The 20,255-nt window shown below is 34.8% G+C and overlaps 1 protein-coding gene and 1 pseudogene across 1 annotated transcript; both read left to right on the top strand.

The window, feature by feature from the left end:
* The first annotated feature begins 352 nt into the window (after nt 1-352).
* LOC114750520 (probable LRR receptor-like serine/threonine-protein kinase At1g05700) lies at nt 353-5,519 on the top strand (annotated as a pseudogene).
* An 8,223-nt stretch (nt 5,520-13,742) lies between these two features.
* Nucleotides 13,743-18,973, top strand: LOC114750516 (probable LRR receptor-like serine/threonine-protein kinase At1g05700). Its single transcript, XM_028939106.1, has 13 exons — nt 13,743-13,812; nt 14,203-14,857; nt 15,125-15,606; nt 15,697-15,835; nt 15,936-16,007; nt 16,081-16,152; nt 16,258-16,338; nt 17,081-17,232; nt 17,462-17,691; nt 17,832-17,955; nt 18,142-18,204; nt 18,289-18,478; nt 18,586-18,973. Exons 1-13 carry the CDS (start codon nt 13,743-13,745, stop codon nt 18,971-18,973), a joined length of 2,718 nt encoding a protein of 905 aa, XP_028794939.1.
* Nucleotides 18,974-20,255: the final 1,282 nt, after the last annotated feature.

Below are 20,255 nucleotides of genomic sequence, written 5' to 3'. Positions count from 1 at the left end.
ACTATTTGCCCAAGTCAAATATTGCAGGCTATGCTTGGTTCCATTGACCCTTCTTGTTCACCATGTGATTTCAAATTCTGGTGGAATTCCATCTGATTGTTGAATTAAATATTCTATGAGAAATCCAAGATTTCATCTACAGGTACAGCCTTAACCTCTGGTCAACGACGATGAACTAATAAAAGAGAAGGTTACGTCTTAAGTTGAAGAATTCGACTTTAGAATTGGTCTAAAGTAGGAACTGGTTCTTCTGTGTTTTTTTCCCGTCTATTTTTTCTTAAATTGTTTGATTTTTCTTTGAAATAAGTATGGAGACAATGAATAGCATGATTAGTGAGCCAAAAAGTTGGCGTATTTTTTTCTAAAAGAACAAGGTAATTTTGGAGTCTGCAAGACCTCTCAACTCTTCAAATGCAAAAGTTGGCATTACTTCAACTTTTGACTCTTGCAGTTCTTGTTCATTCCCAGAATCAATCAGGTTGGCTAATCTGATCTTGTTCATCTGACTGCAATCACATCTTCATATTTTCTTACAAATGAATCATGGACTCTTACCCTTTTTGCAGGATTCGTCAGTATTGATTGTGGATTTGTGGATAAACCAAGCTACACTGATGAAACTACTTCCATCTATTACACTTCAGATTCCAACATCATATCCACTGGAATTAGTCGCAGCATATCATCTAAACATAAGACGCAGACCCTTAAAAGGCAGTTCTGGAATGTTCGAAGCTTCCCAGAAGGAACCAGGAACTGCTATACTGTTGCAGCTCCTCAAGGAAGGAGCAGAAAGTTCTTAGTGAGAGCCATGTTCATGTATGGAAACTATGATGGTGAAAACTCTCTCCCCAAGTTTGATATCTATCTTGGAGCTAAATGGTGGGACTCTTTGATGTTTCAGAATGCATCTGAGATAGTAACCAAAGAAATAATTTATGCTGCTTCATCAGATTATGTTCATGTTTGCCTTTTTAACACCAACAATGGCAAACCTTTCATATCAGTGTTGGAGCTAAGAGTTCTGGACAGCAATGCCTATCTTGTCAGCTCCCTGCAGCTCTTGGCTCGGTATGATATAGGGCTGCAGGATGGTGAATTAGTCAGGTGAGTCATTACATCATGAAACTCTCACTAACAAGGAAAATTGGGAGAATTTCATAAGATACAGTGCTTTCTAATTAAGAATTCCATAGCTAGGTCAAGGTTTATATTTATGGATGGAAATAGGATTAATGGACAAAACTGAAGATATCTTGTTAACGAGGAACTATGTTGCAAGAAAATACCTATAGTTGACGAAATAAAAGATGAACCTTTCTTGGAAATTTGAGTTTCAATTTACCACTCACTAATGTTTCACCCAATGTTGAAGGTACCCAGACGACATCTATGATCGAATATGGACACCTTTTAACTCAAAAGACTGGAGACAAATAAATACATCACTCCCTGTGGACCAAGGATCATCATCAACAGCATCATCATCCGACTTAATAACTTACCCACCTTCCACTGTCATGAGAACAGCAGCAACTCCAGCAAATGTCAGCAACAAATTGGAATTTCGCTTCCAGCTTGGGCACAATGCTTCCATGTACAACGCATACTTGTACTTTGCTGAAATCCAGAAACTCCAAGCAAACCAAACCAGAGAATTTGACATATTCCTGAATGGAGACCTTTTAAATGCTGATATCAGTCCTTTGTACCTTAAAACCCTGTATTATGCTTCTATAATAACTGAACCTTGGCTTGACGTTTGGATCAATACAACCGATAGATCAACTCTTCCTCCTCTTTTCAATGCCATTGAGATATATATGACTAAGGATCTCTCTCAGTCACAAACACAGCAAACAGATGGTATGTTCACTGGTTGCAGTTTCTTCAAGTATTATCATGATTATTCACAGTTCTTTATTTAATTTGACTGGATTACTTGTATTATAAAAGTTGATGCAATCACGAACATCAAATCATCTTATGGGATCAAGAGAAACTGGCAAGGAGACCCTTGTACTCCACGGGCATACTTGTGGGACGGTCTTAACTGCAGCTATGATGGATCTGGCCCCCCAAGGATCACCTCCTTGTGAGTTTGGAATAAAATAGCCTTGAAAAATTGAAGATCTTATAATTTGAATTCTCCCTTTCAACAATAGTGATGAACTTCCATACTGCTTTGCGTTCAGGAACTTATCGTCTGGTGGATTAACTGGAAACATAGCTCCAGATCTATCCAGTTTGAAGTCGATTGAGTACTTGTAAGTATCTCAATTTCTAGAAAATAATAACTTGTAGTTGAGGATCTGCGAATATAATTTATTATCATTTTAGGGATTTGTCAAACAACAATTTGGTTGGAGATGTACCAAGTTTCCTCTCTCAGCTGCAGTTCTTGAGGGTTCTGTGAGTAAATTTTTTCAATTTTCACCTGGATGCTTAAATTCTTCATAAAAACATGTATATTCTAGAGAAAATGATACTCAAACTGATTTTTTTTTTTTTTTGGTTTATTGAAGAGAACTAGAAGGCAATCAGCTATCAGGAACAATTCCTACAAAACTTATTGAGAGGTCAAAGAATGGATCACTTAAACTCAGGTATATATGCTCCTTTTGAAGCTTTCGTTTAGAGAGAAATTCATTTTTCTTAAACTAAAAATTTAGTCTCTTAAACTTTCACCCTTTTGTAAGCTGTGTTCGCGGGGAGTTATTGTCTATCACTGGCCTCTATGGTAGAATCAGTCAGGGGCCTGAGAGGCAGCGGTTTACCTTGTGGGGGATGTCAGCAGTTCGAGTCCGCTGATCTCCAACTTGTGAACTTAACTGATACAAAGCCACATGATAGCACCCAAATTTTCCAATCCGGTAGTTTGATCTATGCTATGATTTATCATTCATGGACGTTGATAAGATCCTTCCATTTAGCAGCACCTTAGGATGGCATAGCTCTATGCCCTTTTCTCTTGTGCAAGAATGGAATACGCAACCCTAAATTCCAAAATTCCCAACTGCCAAAGGATGGATAATTTTTAAGTTTTATGATTGAAGTGAGTGTTAGTAAATGAAGTGAAGTTAAATGGTTGTATTTTTTTTTTTTTAATTCTCTTAGCTATTTTGATTAGTACCCCATAACTTATAATCTTGAGCATAGACTTCTAAAATTTACCAATAAATTCCCTAAAACTTTAAATTGGTGTAAATAGACCTTATTTCATTAGTTAGTTTGATATCTCACTACATTTTTTCTGCAAATAACCCTCTTCAACTTCGGTTTATGTGTAAATAATCCTTTTGGACTTTAGGTCATGTGAATGTGCGGATAATTCTTTTGAAGTTTATGCTTCTACTAGTGAAATGACTAACCGATCATAAGAGAATTATCTGCACGAATTTAAAATCTCAAGGGAATTCGTTGTTCAGTGCTGGAGTTTAGAAGTAATCTATCATATCTCAAAGTCAAGAGTAGCTTTATACAATCTAGCATTTAATTTCTCTTCAATTTTAGAAGTGCTGGCTAAGTTAATGCTCATATCATCAGTGTGTTCCTTGGTAAATAATTGTGTTATGACTTGTCCAACTTTCATTTTAAATGCAAGTTTTGGCGGAAATCCAAATCTTTGCTCTTCAGAAGACTCATGTAAGAGTAGTAAGGCAAAGTTCGTCATTCCGTTAGTGTCATCACTAGCTGGAGCTTTAATACTGCTGGCAGCCACAATTACTTTCTGCATTTCCAGAAGGAAAAAAACAGGTACATGTCTAATCTCTTCTATTGATAAAAATTCAAGTAAAGAGGCAAAATTTTCTTTCTTGGGTATAGAAGTTTTTGACCAACAAATAAAAAAGTCAGATTGCTTCTAATGAACACAGTCATCCTCCTTATCAAAGGAAGTCTGACTGTGCTTTGCAAAACAAGTAAATCAGAAAGGAAGGGGGGGTTCCTTTTTACTGCATAAGCATACTTTTTCTTCTCTCACAGTTCCCATCTATCCAGTGAAGCTGAGTGCTTATTCCAGAATAAAGAAGGAGCTAGGGCTGAAGAAGCAAGAATTCACATATGCTGAAGTTTGTAGCATCACCAAGAACTTTGAAAAGGTTTTGGGAAAAGGAGCATTTGGAACAGTGTACCACGGCATCTTAAGCAACACTCAGGTTGCTGTCAAAATGCTCTCTCCCTCAGGTCAAGGATATCTGCAATTTCAGGCAGAGGTATGGTGACATTGTTGAGTCTTCATCATAAAATATATCGTGCTATAAAAACATCTTATCAACCAATTCTACATGCATTCATGTGGATTTTGAACTACCTTCAGATTCATACAAACTGAAGTTACGACTCTCTGATTCACAGGCAAAACTTGCTAAAGTTCACCATAAACACTTGACTTCTCTGATAGGATATTGTGACGATGGCACCAACGTTGCTCTCATCTATGAGTATATGGCTCATGGCGACTTAGCCAAGCATTTATCAGGTATTTGTCATATGATCCGTCAAGTCCATCAAAAATTTCACTTCTTACGAAGAAGTTAGTAAGAGGCATTCAAACAGCCTATATATAACTAATATACACCCTAGGATGAAGTTTCAAAGTTGATTCAAAAATCAAATCTAGGTGTATACAACTGAGCAAATTTTTATGCAACTTATTTTAATGCAGAGAAAAATGTAAACATCCTGAACTGGAAACAACGGCTACAAATTGCAGTGGATGCCGCAGAAGGTTAGCAAAGAAGGAATTTTGCCTTAATTTACTATGTTGAACCTTCCATTTATGCAGCGAAATTCTCTTCACTTTTAACTGTAGGCTTGGAGTATCTGCACACGGGTTGTAAGCCACCAATTGTTCACAGAGATGTTAAGTCCCAAAACATCTTACTGAATGAATGTTTTCGTGGAAAAATAGCTGATTTTGGATTGTCAAAAATCTTTCGTGATGAAGATGATACGCATATATTACATGATAGCTGGCACCCCAGGATATCTTGACCCTGAGTAAGTTTTTGCCAGCCTCTAAGCTACCTAAGCGAATTAGTCATATTTTCTTTTTGTGTTTTTCTCTTAAGCCATAGGTTAAGTTGCAGTCTTTCTGTCACGCAGGTACAATATGTCGAACAAGTTGAACGAAAAAAGTGATGTTTATAGCTTTGGGATTGTTCTTCTTGAGATAATTACAGGACAACCCGCCATAGCCAAGACTGAAGAAAAACCTCACATAGTTCAGTGGGTTAATGTCATGCTAGCTGAAAGCAAGGTTGCAGATATTATCGATTCAAGATTAGAGGGGAACTTTGATATTGATTCTGCAACAAAAGCACTAGATACTGCAATGGCTTGTGTGGCACCTTCTTCCCTAAACAGGCCAACAATGAGTCATGTAGTGATGGAATTGAGACAATGTTTGGCTATGGAGATAGCTCGTGGAAGTCAAAGTCAAATTGATTACTCATTTGGTGGAATCAGTGGAGTGAGTTCTTTGGCTAGATAGTTATAGTTTTGGTTAAGTGCTAAAAAGCAAATACATTTTGTTCTTTCTTTGTTTCAGCATAGTACATAAAGAGAGCTTTTATGGAGACGAATTCGATTACTAATTATCAACTGACATAATATTGTATTTCCAGAATCACATGCAATGTTTGTACCCCCGAAGAAAAAAATACTAGATCTAAATTAAATGATTAATTAATTAATTAAAAAGGAGGCTTATAAAAATCTCCATCGAGTTTTGGACATGAAACTGGATTTAGCCAATGGATGAAGAGCCCAGCAACAGGCCAAGCCTAACTACGATTTTCAAAAAGACAAATTGAAGTTACTCCTCCATTCCTTAATACTCCTTCAGTCATTAATATAAGATCTATTTAACTAATTTGATTAAATTAAGAAAGTTAGATAAGTTAGTTAATTATAAGAAATATGATATGTTTTTCCTAAAACACCGTAATCATCTTTCTTAATATTCTTCCTCCCTTACTTACTTAATTATAGTTGTGGGGTTGTTCATAGGGGTAATTTAGAAAAAAAATTGATAAATATGAGAAATAGGTCTTATATTCAAGACCAAAATTAACTTAACAATTAGGTCTTATATTAAAAACCGGAAGAGTATAAGATATAATTAACTATTTGAGTAGATAAATGATGTTAGTTAAATAAGTTAATATGATATATACTCTTCCGGTCCTAAATATAAGGCCTTTATACTAGTAAGTATAAGGTCTTATATTTAGGACCGGAGGAGTATTTTTTTAAAACGCCCTAATCATCTTTTTTAATTTTCTCCCTATATCTCTCACTTGATTATTGATAAGAAAATACTACCAGGGTTAATTTGGAGAAAAAAATTGATGAACATGTGAAATAAGTTTTTAGCTTTAGTTGATTGTACCGAAAACAAAAACTTTAGTTGACCTTTGTAACTGGAAAAAGAAATTAGTTGACCCACGTGGTTCGCCATGTCAGCAACTTCTTGCTTTGTAAGCACCAACTTATCGAGCGTGGCTTTTGATATTAGTACATCATTAGCTTTCTTAGCTTCAATTAAACAACATTTAGTTAGGATTATGCTAGAGAGACTAACAAATTAAAAGTATTAAGTTTAGAGATTAAATTCTTCCGTAAAAATAATGCTGCCATCAAGTGCAACAAAAACAAGCAATGCACTTTTTTTTTTTTGGTTGGAAACAGGTAAAAAAAAACAAAACAAAACAAAACCGTTGGTAAACGAAGTCCTTGCCTAAATAATTTCAATCCAATTTTCTAAAGAATTGAAAAAAGAAATATGTTATATATATACACTAGAATATACTACTTTGGGTTCTAAATATAAAAGCTAATTAAAGTTTCAGTTTGATTGTAAATATAATATCCCAATTTATTTTAACTCCCATATTTATTTATTTTTTATCAAAATAGTCCTCACGTTCATTACACATATTTAGAAAAACAATACCTACTTATTACAAATAACTGACATAACTGTTTTGCTTAATACTACCTCCAATCCTAATTATAAGAGCTAATTGACTAATTTGAGAAGATTAAGGAAAGAAGTTAGGTTAGTTATTTGTAATAAATAGATGTTATCTTTTCAAAAATATCTTTGCTAATCAAGTGTATTGATTAGAACTACCATTGTTAGAAGGACTAACTTGAAAAAAGTTACGTAAATATGATAGACAAAGTCAATTGAAGATCTTATATTTAGAATCAAAATAAAAGTCAAACAAAATTTTATATTAAGAACCGGAGGTAATATTAATAAATTAATGATCTAGCTCATGTATTGAGGACGGAACGTAGTATGAGTTAACTAACTTATCTAAAATATGAATCAAATTCAAATCTGAATCAACAATTATGACATAAGTATGTGAAGAATTTGATGAATCAAAGCAATCTGCAAATTGCGAAACCTTACAAGAAAAACAAAATAAACGAGCTCAGCAAAAGATATTTTTAGAAGACGCAAGTTAGTTGTATAATGAATGGATGCCATTTTTGTTGATTACACACACAGTATGAAATTTTCGCCGTTGCGGGTCTTTCACAACGAAATTTCTATTTTTAGTAAGAAATCCCCAACTACCCCACCAAATATAGCTTCCTTAAGTTTGATCCAATCAACGTCAACACGCGATCTGCATTATTACACATGAAAAGACGCATATACTGTATCAATTAATTTTTTTATTTTATTTTAACATTAAAAGAAATTTTATAGGGCTTGTTTGAAATAACTTATAAGTAGTTTTTCAATAATAATTTATAAAATACAAGATAAACATATGAGAGGAGTTTTGTCTTAACTTATGTGAAACGTACTTATAAATAATTTTAATAGTGATAACAAACAGGACCGTAATCTGCTTTCATCTATAAACAGTCATATATTACCAATAATGATTGAGTTGAATAAAAAAGAGTTGACTCCTCTCAAGTAATATAAGCTCAAAAATTCAAACTTTATAAATTAAAAAAAATATCTTTTTTTTGCCATCATAAATAAAAAAATATATCATGCATGTTCAAACAACTACTCTCAACTTGAACTATAAATACTCAAATCTGACTTGATAATATTAGATTTTAGATAATATTATATATATAATAACTATATATGCTTCACAAAATTTATATATTAACTGTCATAATAATTGATATCAGAACAAGTTTGACGTTCCACCTCATGAACCCAAGTAGTTAAGAAAATAGCACTTTATTACTTAACAAATTATTGATAACAAGGTTTAGCTTGATGATAAACCCAATTATTTAACTCATAATAAAGTAATAAACTCAATCATAATAACAAAAGAAACCATTGTATACTGGAAAATATAGTTGGCCTCTTAAGTTCACAATGAATTAATGGTCAACCAAAAAAGTAGAATTAAAGAACTCTTAAAGCATGACAGACAGAAAAAAGGAAGAATAATAAATCTGTAACTTCTATTGTATTTGATGGAAATTAAAACCGCATGCAGAAACAGTAACATATAGGCATGTGTCAATAGAGTGACTAATAGTGAAGATAAATATTCGAGCCTAATTAAAATAAGGGAAAATTTCACTGAAGGACCGCTGAAGGCAATTAATTTCCAATAGCCCCCAAAACAATCTGAAAAGCCATTGCAGGACCATGGGAGTGAATTGAAATTAATTTCAAAACTAAAAAGACAGTGTTGCCCCTCAAACTATTACTCTGAAATTTGAAGTCTTCTCTCTCTCTCTCTCAACTCCCGATATCTGAAGCCCCTCTCGCTCACTCTCTAAAAATTCCGGTTCATGTAGTGAAGGAGATCGTTCACCTCACCGTTGCTACTGTTGTGGTGAGGAAAGACTTTGCCATCGCCATTGCTCTGCTGCGGAGAGCCTTCGTTGTCGCCCTTGTTCTAGCAACGAGAGCCTCCATCACCGCTCCTGCAAGTGTTGGACGAGAGCCTTTTGTGTAGATATGAAGCTGGTTAAACTAGAAAAGCTTGCAGGAACGCGAACTCTACATGACTTTATTGCTGAATATAGTTTGTTTTTTGTTTTAATAAACAGCTATTTTTGTGTACATATGAACCTCAATATGTATTTTTGGAATGGTTCACGAAGTGGCTATGACAATCCGTGAGTTAAAATCTATTTTGTATGGCTATGAATAGATGGAGAATTTCATGACGGTACTTAGAGGTAAACTGCCCTAAGTACTGAACTGAAACTAGTTAGCAACTATATAAATGTGTGAACAAATTAATCGACTTGCAAATAGACGTATTTTTATTGTTAATGCATGTATTCTTATTGCAAAGTTCCTAATTCCACTTGTAAACAGTCATTTCCAAATTTGTGAATTAACGTGTTCAACTTTTTAAATGAAATAAATCTACTTGCAAAAGGACGTATTTCTATTGTTAATGAGTGTATCCGTGTTGCAAATTTCCTAATTTCACTTGTGAACCCTCACTCCTAGGCTTGTGATAAACTTTTTCAATTGAATTAGCTTATTTGTAAATGGATGTGTTATTCTTATTAATATACACATCCTATTTGTAAATTTTCTAATATCAGTTACAAATGATCCCTCCCAGACTTGTAAATAATCATGTTCAACTTCTTAAATTCAACTAACTCACTTATAAATAGACAAATTTTTATTGTTAATATACTTATCCTTCTTGCAAATTGTCTGACTCTAGCTGCAAATAGTCCCTCCCAAACATGAATTATCATGTCCAACTTCTAGAATTCAACTAGATCACTTGCAAATAGACGGGTTATTGTTGTTAATATGCATATTCATATTGCAAATTGCCTAATTCCACTTGTGATTAGTGCTCCTCAGACTTGTGAATAATCATGTATGACTTTTTTAGTTATATTAGTCCATTTGTAAATGGACAAGTTTCTCTTGTAAATCAATGTATCTTTATTGCAAATTTCCTAATTCTAATTGCCAATATGACAACCAAATACCTATGACATCAAAGTGTTAATCAACATATTCTTATTGTAAATTTTCTAATTCGAGTTGTCAATAGTACATCACATACTTGCAAGTTAGTGGGGAAAGACAGCAAATTGTAATTAATTGACATGTAACCTACTCATAGTATATTCCCTAAAACAAAAATCGTGCAAATTCTCCATACACAAATTTTAACACATTATGTCATTGTTTTGTTTTTTATTGTCTTTATCCCTTGAAGTAGTTTGCAATAGCAACTGATTGCGTATTTCTTTTAGAGTAATGAGTCACCACAACTCAGACTTTAGTGAAGTGTATTATTCTTGTGACACAACAATAAGTACTGTCAATAGATTAACACAAGCGCATCAATGCAAACTCAAAATAATGAATGAACTCATGAGTAATAGAAAATGACTATCACACAAGGGATATTGTGACTAGTGCTTCCTAGGCAATTTGCAAGAAGGATAAGTATATTAACAATAAAAATTTGTCTATTTATAAGTGAGTTAGTTGAATTTAAGAAGTTGAACATGATTATTTACAAGTCTGGGAGGGATCATTTGTAACTGATATTAGAAAATTTACAAATAGGATGTGTATATTAATAAGAATAACACATCCATTTACAAATAAGCTAATTCAATTGAAAAAGTTTATCACAAGCCTAGGAGTGAGGGTTCACAAGTGAAATTAGGAAATTTGCAACACGGATACACTCGTTAACAATAGAAATACGTCCTTTTGCAAGTAGATTTATTTCATTTAAAAAGTTGAACACGTTAATTCACAAATTTGGAAATGACTGTTTACAAGTGGAATTAGGAACTTTGCAATAAGAATACATGCATTAACAATAAAAATACGTACATTTGCAAGTCGATTAATTTGTTCACACATTTATATAGTTGCTAGCTAGTTTCAGTTCAGTACTTAGGGCAGTTTACCTCTAAGTACCGTCATGAAATTCTCCATCTATTCATAGCCATACAAAATAGATTTCAACTCACGGATTGTCATAGCCACTTCGTGAACCATTCCAAAAATACATATTGAGGTTCATATGTACACAAAAATAGTTGTTTATTAAAACAAAAACAAACTATATTCAGCAATAAAGTCATGTAGAGTTCGCGTTCCTGCAAGCCTTTCTAGTTTAACCAGCTTCATATCCACACAAAAGGCTCTCGTCCAACACTTGTAGGAGTGGTGATGGAGGCTCTCGTTGCTAGAACAAGGGCGACAACGAAGGCTCTCCGCAGCAGAGCAATGACGATGGCAAAGTCTTTCCTCACCACAACAGTAGCGACGGTGAGGTGAACGATCTCCTTCACTGCATGAACTGGAATTTTTAGAGAGTGAGCGAGAGGGGCTTCAGATATCGGGAGTTGAGAGAGAGAGAGAGAGAAAAGACTTCAAATTTCAGAGTAATAGTTTGAGAGGAAACACTGTCTTTTTAGTTCTGAAATTAATTTCAATTCACCCCATGGTCCTGCAGTGGCTTTTCAGATTGTTTTGGGGGCTATTGGAAATTAATTGTCTTCAACGGTCGTTCAGTGAAATTTTCCCTTAAAATAATACAAGTTCTCACCACTCAGTATCCAAACGTCTGGCCCCGGGAACAAAGCTCCAAGACTTCATGCAGTTTGTGTCATCCCTTGAATTTCCTTTGAAAGATCAGATTTCAAGCCTTCGTAAAAAAGTCGAAGCTCTCACCACTCAGTATCCGATTCCGGGAGTTTAAGGTGGCGTAGGATGATAAAAAGCTCAATACCCCTCGCTCTTGTTACTTTTCCAATATGAAAAAGAAATAAGAATGAAAAATGAGGAGGTCAGTGGCTGCATAATAAGTCCTACCAACTAGGAAGCTGGTGCCGATTTCTTCTTTTTTAACTAACAGAGTAGTTTCTTTGTTCTTCGCCCTCTGTAATGGTTAAGAAGGGCAAAATGTATCATTTAGTTCTGGAAATAAGTTTTCTTTCATACTGTTGTTGAATTTTACTTCGACAGTAACATGAAGATCTGTATTCGCTTCAATTCTGTTCCATCAACTATTACTTTGGGTCTTGGAGGTGAAAGCTGTATATTCGCGGAATTGGATCAATAGAGTATTATTTTATAGATTTTGTACTGTGGGATGGAAGTACAAATGCTTTTGTGTAGAAGCTATTCATTGGTAGTTTTAGTGCGTGAATTAAAATTCCAGATATTTGATGAAATCACTGGAAATTGAAATTTTTGGCTGCTATTATGAAATAATCTGCTCTGACTCTTGTTGCAAGGACGAGCGAAAGACGATGGGAAAACAAGCAATCCAAGAGCTTCGGCGTTTCCATTGAGATGATTTGTTATCTAAAATCTGAATTCACGTTTTTTTTTCGGGGTGTGCTTGGTGTGAAAATTCTCACGTTTGAGTTTCAACATGTCGAATTGATATGACTAATCTGAATATAATCATGAAAAAAGTCTTCTACATAAATATAAACTAATTGAGTCATTTCAACATTTGGGATATACAAGTACTAGTTTGACCAACAGAGAACTAAACTATTTACGCTGGTCAAGTGCGTGCTCTGTTTCTGTTGATTAAATCTCTGGGAAAAACCCACCGTTCAATTTACAACTACAACGTCAATCTCCTGCTAACGATAAATAACAAAAGAGAAGTTCATATTTTTAAATTTGAGAATATCTAGCATGTTTATGTTCATATGTGGAGAGGGGTTTGTCCTTACCTTGTCAGCAAAACAATATTAACTGATTAAGGATTATATTGTCACTGATAATGTCCATTGCTCTGAGATTAGTATTTGGGTTGGGTGAGAGCAGTCCAAGTGTCCACAATATGATCAATATTGATATCATATAAAAATTTATCAGGAAAAAAAGAAGAAGAAAGAAACAGAGGGATGGCTTTTATGGAGAAGAATGTGATACTTGATTCTAAACAGAAATGATATGTTTTTTCCCTAACCTTTTGAAAGAAAAGACATTTTGATAATTTTTTTTGTCATTCTTAATCCAATGAAAGGAACTCATACACCTATCATACTTATGGAGAGTCGAGCTCACAGTTTAAGACCTAAGGGAGGTGCTTAATGTCATTGGGCTAGAAGGCCCGGAAAAAGGACATTTCTATGAATAAATTTCAAAATTTATATACAATTAAAGAGCATAGACTGTAATGATATTTTCATATTCCATAAGACTTTATTGTCACAAAATCCCTACCAGGGATTTTATCATCATTTTCTCATTTAAAATTGCTAAATCATGGCGTCAGACATCACTCAATCGCATTATCAAGTTAATATAAAAAAACTTACAATTTCAACACATCGTTTAGGGGCCGTGGCAGAATGGCAGCGACAATCTGTTTTTATATATGGATATATAACTAACAGGCAATTTTTATTATGCCCTTTGGAATATTTATTTATTCAAAAGTGGATATGCGTCTTTGTCTTTCTCTTGTAAGCAAAACAAAGTAAACAGATTATGATCATAAGATAACTAAGAATGTCTATTGCATCGGAATTGATATTTCGGAGAGAAATCCAATTGTGCACAACCTGATAAACACTGATATCAGATAAGATTTTTGTAGAAGTCTACTACTGGTTTTTTTTTTTTTTTGGGGGGGGGGGAGAGGACAGTCACCACATGGCAAAAGTTTTGTAGATATACTATATATAACTAATTGTAGTCATCTCAAGGTTTGGCACGTAACTTTTTTTTTTTTTTGGCCCAAGATATGAGAACTTGTTTGATTAACAGAATGTCAACTATTTGCCCAAGTCGAACATTGCAGGCCATGCTTGGTTCCAGTGACCCTTCTAGTTCACCATGTAATTTCAAATTCTGGTGGAATTTCATCTGATTGTTGAATTAAGTATTTTATGAGAAATCCAAGATTTCATCTACAGGTACAACCTTAACCTCTTATCAACGACGATGAACTAAATAAAAGAGAAGGTTACATCTTAAGTTGAAGAATTCAACTTTAGAATTGGTCTAAAGAAGGAACCGGTTCTTCTGTGTTTTTTCCCGTCTTTTTTTTTTTTAATTGTTTGATGTTTCTTTCAAAGAAGTATGGAGACAATGAATAACATAATTAGTGAGCCAAAAAGTTGGCATATTTTTTTTTTCCAAAAGAACAAGGTAATTTTGGAGTCTGCAAAACCTTTCAACTCTTCAAATGCAAAAGTTGGCATTACTTCAACTTTTGACTCTTGCAGTTCTTGTTCATTCTCAGAACCAATCAGGTTGGCTAATCCGATCTTGCTCATCTGACTGCAATCACATCTTCATATTTCTTGCAAATGAATCATTGAATCTTACCCTTTTTGCAGGATTTATCAGTATTGATTGTGGATTTGTGGATAAACCAAGCTACACAGATGAAACTACTTCCATCTATTATACTTCAGACTCCAACATCATATCCACTGGACTTAGTCACAGCATATCATCTAAACATAAGACGCAGACCCTTAAAAAGCAGTTCCGGAATGTTAGAAGCTTCCCAGAAGGAAGCAGGAACTGCTATACTCTTGCTGCTCCTCAAGGAAGGAGCAGAAAGTTCTTAGTGAGAGCCATGTTCATGTATGGAAACTATGACGGTGAAAACTCTCTCCCCAAATTTGATATCTATCTGGGAGCTAAATGGTGGGACTCCCTGACGTTTCAGAATGCATCTGAGATAGTAACCAAAGAAATAATTTATGCTGCTTCATCAGATTACGTTCATGTGTGCCTTTTTAACACCAACAATGGTAAACCTTTCATATCAGTGTTGGAGCTAAGAGTTCTTGACAGCAATGCCTATCTCGCCAGCTCCCTGCAGCTCTTGGCTCGGTATGATATAGGGCTGCAGGATGGGGAATCAGTCAGGTGAGTCATTACATCATGAAAATCTAACTAACAAAGAAAATGGGAAGAATTTCATAAGATTAGTGCTTTCTAATTAAGAATTCCATGGCTAGGTCAAGGTCTATATTTATGGATGGAAATAGGATTAATGGACAAAACTGAAGATATCTTCTTAACAAGGAACTATATTGCAAGAAAATACCTATAGTTGAAGAAATAAAAGATGAACCTTTCTTGGAAATTTGAGTTTCAATTTACTACTCACTGATGTTTCACCCAATGTTGAAGGTACCCAGATGACATCTATGATCGAATATGGACACCTTTTAACTCAAAAGACTGGAGACAGATAAATACATCACTCCCTGTAGACGAAGGATCATCATCATCCGACTTCATAACTTACCCACCTTCCACTGTCATGAGAACAGCAGCAACTCCAGCAAATGTCAGCAACAAATTGGAATTTCGCTTCCAGCTTGGGCACAATCCCTCCATATACAACGCATACTTGTACTTTGCTGAAATCCAGAAACTCCAAGCAAACCAAATCAGAGAATTTGACATATTCTTGAATGGAGACCTTTTAATGGCTGATATCAGTCCTTTGTACCTTAAAACCTTGTATTATAGTAGGGGTATGACAACTCAACGTTGGCTTGATGTTTGGATCAATACAACGGATAGATCTACTCTTCCTCCTCTTTTCAATGCCATTGAGATATATATGACTAAGGACCTCTCTCAGTCACAAACACAGCAAACAGATGGTATGTTCACCGGTTGCAGTTTCTTCAAGTATTATCATGATTATTCACAGTTCTTTATTTCATTTGACTGGATTACTTGTATTATAAAAGTTGATGCAATCACGAACATCAAATTATCTTATGGGATCAAGAGAAACTGGCAAGGAGACCCTTGTACTCCACGGGCATACTTGTGGGACGGTCTTAACTGCAGCTATGATGGATCTGGCCTCCCAAGGATCACCTCCTTGTGAGTTTCGAATAAAATAGCCCTGAAAAAGTTGAAGATTTTACATTTTGAATTCTCCCTTTAACAGTAGTGATGAACTTCCATACTGCTTTGCATTCAGGAACTTATCGTCTGGAGGATTAACTGGAAACATAGCTCCAGACATATCCAATTTGAAGGCGATCGAGTACTTGTAAGTATCTCAATTTCTAGAAAATAATAACTTACAGTTGAGGATCCGTGAATATAATTTATTATCATTTTAGGGATTTGTCAAACAACAATTTAGTTGGAGATGTACCTGGTTTCCTCTCTCAGCTGCAGTTCTTGAGGGTTCTGTAAGTAAATTGTTTCAATTTTCACCTGGGTTCTTAAATTCCTCATAAAAACATGTATATTCTAGAGAACAAGATACTAAAACTGATATTTTTTGTTTATTGAAGAGAACTGGAAGGCAATCAGCTATCAGGAACAATTCCTACAAAACTTATTGAGAAGTCAAAGAATGGATCACTTAAACTCAGGTATATATGCTCCTTTTGAAGTTTTCATTTAGAGAGAAATTCATTTTTCTTAAACTAAAAATTTAGTCTCTTAAACTTTCACCCTTTCAGTTAACGGGGATGCCACTCTATACCATTTTCTCTTGTGCAAGAATGGAATATGCAGCCCTAAATTCCAAAATTCTCAACTCCCAAAGGATGGATAATTTTAAGTTTTATGATTGAAGTGAGTGTTAGTAAATGAAGTGAAAATGGTTGTATTTTTTTAATTCTCTTAGCTAATTTGAATAGTACCCCATAACTTGGGATCTTGAGCATACTTCTAAAATTTATCAATAAATTCCCTAAAACTTTAAATTGGTGTAAATAAACCTTGTTTCATTAGTCAGTTTGATATTTCACTACATTTTTTGTGCAAATAACCATCTTCAACCTCGGCTTATGGGTAAGTAATCCTTTTGGACTTTAGGTCGTGTGAATGTGCGGATAATTCTTTTGAAGTGTATGCTTCTACTAGTGAAATAACTAACCGATCACAGGAGAGTTATCTGCACAAATTTATAATCTCAAGGGGAATTCGTTGTTCAGTGTTGGAGTTTAGAAGTAATCTATCATATCTCAAAGTCAAGAGTAGCTTTATACAATCTAGCATTTAATTTCTGTTCAATTTTAGAAGCGCTGGTTAAGCTAATGCTCTTATCATCAGTTGTTCTTTGGTAGATTGTTGTGTTATGACTTGTTCAACTTTCATTTTAAATGCAAGTTTTGGCGGAAATCCAAATCTTTGCTCTTCAGAAGACTCATGTAAGAGTAGGAAGGCAAGGTTCGTCATTCCATTAGTGTCATCACTAGCTGGAGCCTTCATGCTGCTGGCAGCCACAATTACTTTCTGCATCTCCAGAAGGAAAAAAATAGGTACATGTCTAATGTATTCTATTGGTAAAAATTCAAGTAAGGAGGCAAAATTTTCTTTCTTGGGTATAGAAGTTTTAGACCAATAAATAAAAAAGTCAGACTGCTTCTAATGAACACAGTCATCCTATTTATCAAAGGAAGTCTGACTGTGTTCTGCAAGACAAGTAAATCAGAAAGGAAGGGGGGTGTTTCTTTTTACTGCATAAGCATACTCTTTCTTATCACACAGTTCCCATCTATCCAGTGAAGCTGAGTGCTTATTCCAGAATAAACAAAGAGCTAGGGCTGAAGAAACAAGAATTCACATATGCTGAAGTTTGTAGCATTACCAACAACTTTGAAAACGTTTTGGGAAAAGGAGCATTTGGAACAGTGTACCACGGCATCATAAATAACACTCAGGTTGCTGTCAAAATGCTCTCTCCCTCAGGTCAAGGATATCTGCAATTTCAGGCAGAGGTATGGTAACATATTGAGTCTTCATCATAAATATATCATGCTATCAAATCATCTTATCAACCAATTCTACATGCATTCATATAGATTTTGAGATACCTTCAGATTCATACAAACTGAAGTTACCACTTTCTGATTAACAGGCAAAACTTGCTAAAGTTCACCATAAACACTTGACTTCTCTGATAGGATATTGTGACGATGGCACCAACGTTGCCCTCATCTATGAGTATATGGCTAATGGCGACTTAGCCAAGCATTTATCAGGTATTTGCCATATGATCCCTCGAGTCCATAAAAAAATTTACTCCTTATAAGGAAGTTATGAAGAGACATTAAACAGCCCGTATATAACTAAGTATATATCTTAAGGTGAAGTTTGAAAGTTGATTCAAGAATCAAATCTAGGTGTATACAACTGAGCAAATTTTTATGCAACTTATTTTAATGCAGAGAAAAATGTAAATATCTTGAACTGGAAACAACGGCTACAAATTGCAGTGGATGCCGCAGAAGGTTAGCAAAGAAATAATGTTTCCCTTAATTTCCTTTTTGAACCTTCCGTTTATGCAGCAAAGGTTTCTTCACTTCTAACTGTAGGCTTGGAGTATCTGCATACGGGTTGTAAGCCACCGATTGTTCACAGAGATGTTAAGCCCAAAAACATCTTACTGAATGAATTTTTTCGTGGAAAAATAGCTGATTTTGGATTGTCAAAAATCTTTCGTGATGAAGATGATACGCATATATTTACTGTGATAGCTGGCACCCCAGGATATCTTGACCCCGAGTAAGTTTTTGCTAGCCCTCTAAGCTACCTAAGCCGAATTAGTCATATATTCTTCTTGTGTTTTTCTCTTAAGCCATAGGTTAAGTTGCAGTTTTTCTGTCATGCAGGTACAATATGTCAAACAAGTTGAACGAAAAAAGTGATGTTTATAGCTTTGGGATTGTTCTTCTTGAGATAATCACAGGACAACCTGCCATAGCCAAGACTGAAGAAAAACCTCACATAGTTCAGTGGGTTAATCTCATGCTAGCTGAAAGCAAGATTGTTGATATGGTGGATTCAAGATTACAGGGAAACTTTGATATTGATTCGGCAACAAAAGCACTGGAAACTGCAATGGCTTGTGTGGCACCTTCTTCCTTAAACAGGCCAACAATGAGTCACGTAGTGATGGAATTGAGACAATGTTTGGCTATGGAGATAGCCCGTGGAATTCAAAGTCAAATTGATTACTCATTTGGTCGAATCAGTGGAGAGAGTTCTTTGGCTAGATAGTCATAGTTCAGTGCTAAATAGTAAATACATTGTGCTTTCTTTGTTTCAGCATGGTACATAAAGAGAGAGCTTCTGTGGAGACGAATTCGATTAGTAATTATGAACAGACATAATATTGTATTTCCAGAATCACATCCCATGTTTGTACCTTAAAAAAAAAAAAACCAGATATAAATTAAATAATTAATTAATTAAAAAGGAGGCCTATAAAATTCTCCATCGAGTTTTGGACATGAAACTGGATTTGGTCAATGGATGAAGAGCCCAGCAACAGCCCAAGCCTAACTATGATTTTCAAAAAGACAAATTGAAGTTACCTTTCCAATCTTTGATATAAGACCTAATTAATTAATTTGAGTAAATTAAAAATATTTGCTAAATTAATTAATATGATATATTTTGTCTAAAACAAAACATCTTCTTAATTCCCCCTCTCTCACTTGATTATTGTTGAGGAAATACCAATAGAGTTAATTTGGGAAAAAAATTAATAAACACGTAAAATAGGTCTTACATATAAGATCAATATCAACTTTCAAATTAGATCCTACATTAAGGACAGAAGGAGTATTTTAGCTTCAGTTGATTGTACCAAAGACAAAAACTTTAGTTGACACTTGTAACCAGGAAAAAAAAAAAATTAGTTGACCCATGTGGTTCGCCATGTCAACAACTTCTTGCTTTGTAAGCACCAACTTATCCAACGTGGCTTTTGATATTAGTACATCATTAGCCTTCTTAGCTTCAATTAAACAACATTTAGTTAGGATTATGATGGAGAGACTAACAAATTAAAAGTATTACTGATATATGGTAATAGCAATAGTGAGGGTAATTAGGTAAATAACGAGAAGGGTAGGTCTATAAATAGGATATGAAATGATGTATTGGATGTGGATTGAGTTGATATTTTACTGTTTAGTTCATTTCTCTTCTCTACTGTTATCAATGGCATCAGAGCCAGCCTTCTGGCTGCCACCTCCGATGGTCGCCGGAAGATCGATCTTGTCGGCAATCACTGCATTGCTCCAATTGAAACAAGAAACAACTCTACTAGAGTATCAAGAGCAGTTTGAAACTCTTCTGTCACGCACACACTTATCAGAATCAACAGCCATCGACATCTTCATTAATGGACTTTGTCCAGAGATCCAAGGAGTTGTTGCCTCCTCACTCCAACCACTCTTGCCAGTGCAATGCGTTTGGCTGATTTTCAAGACTAATATGGACCACACAATCGAGACCTCGACAATGAACACAGAATAGGTGAGCAAAAGGAGTT

Source organism: Neltuma alba, unplaced genomic scaffold (genome assembly GCF_004799145.2).
Source record: "Neltuma alba isolate B1F8T4 unplaced genomic scaffold, ASM479914v2 tig00006492_pilon, whole genome shotgun sequence".
NCBI lineage: Eukaryota > Viridiplantae > Streptophyta > Magnoliopsida > Fabales > Fabaceae > Neltuma > Neltuma alba.
Note: the sequence above shows the minus strand (reverse complement) of the source record. Positions and strands in the feature narration are given on the sequence as shown.

Bases quoted from the DNA above. Each gene is read 5' to 3' on its own strand.
- LOC114750516 (XM_028939106.1), top strand. From the start codon at position 13,743: ATGTCAACTATTTGCCCAAGTCGAACATTGCAGGCCATGCTTGGTTCC. The intron at 13,813-14,202 runs GTAATTTCAAAT...TGACTCTTGCAG, and splicing joins TGACCCTTCTAGTTCACCAT to TTCTTGTTCATTCTCAGAAC. The intron at 14,858-15,124 runs GTGAGTCATTAC...CCAATGTTGAAG, and splicing joins CAGGATGGGGAATCAGTCAG to GTACCCAGATGACATCTATG.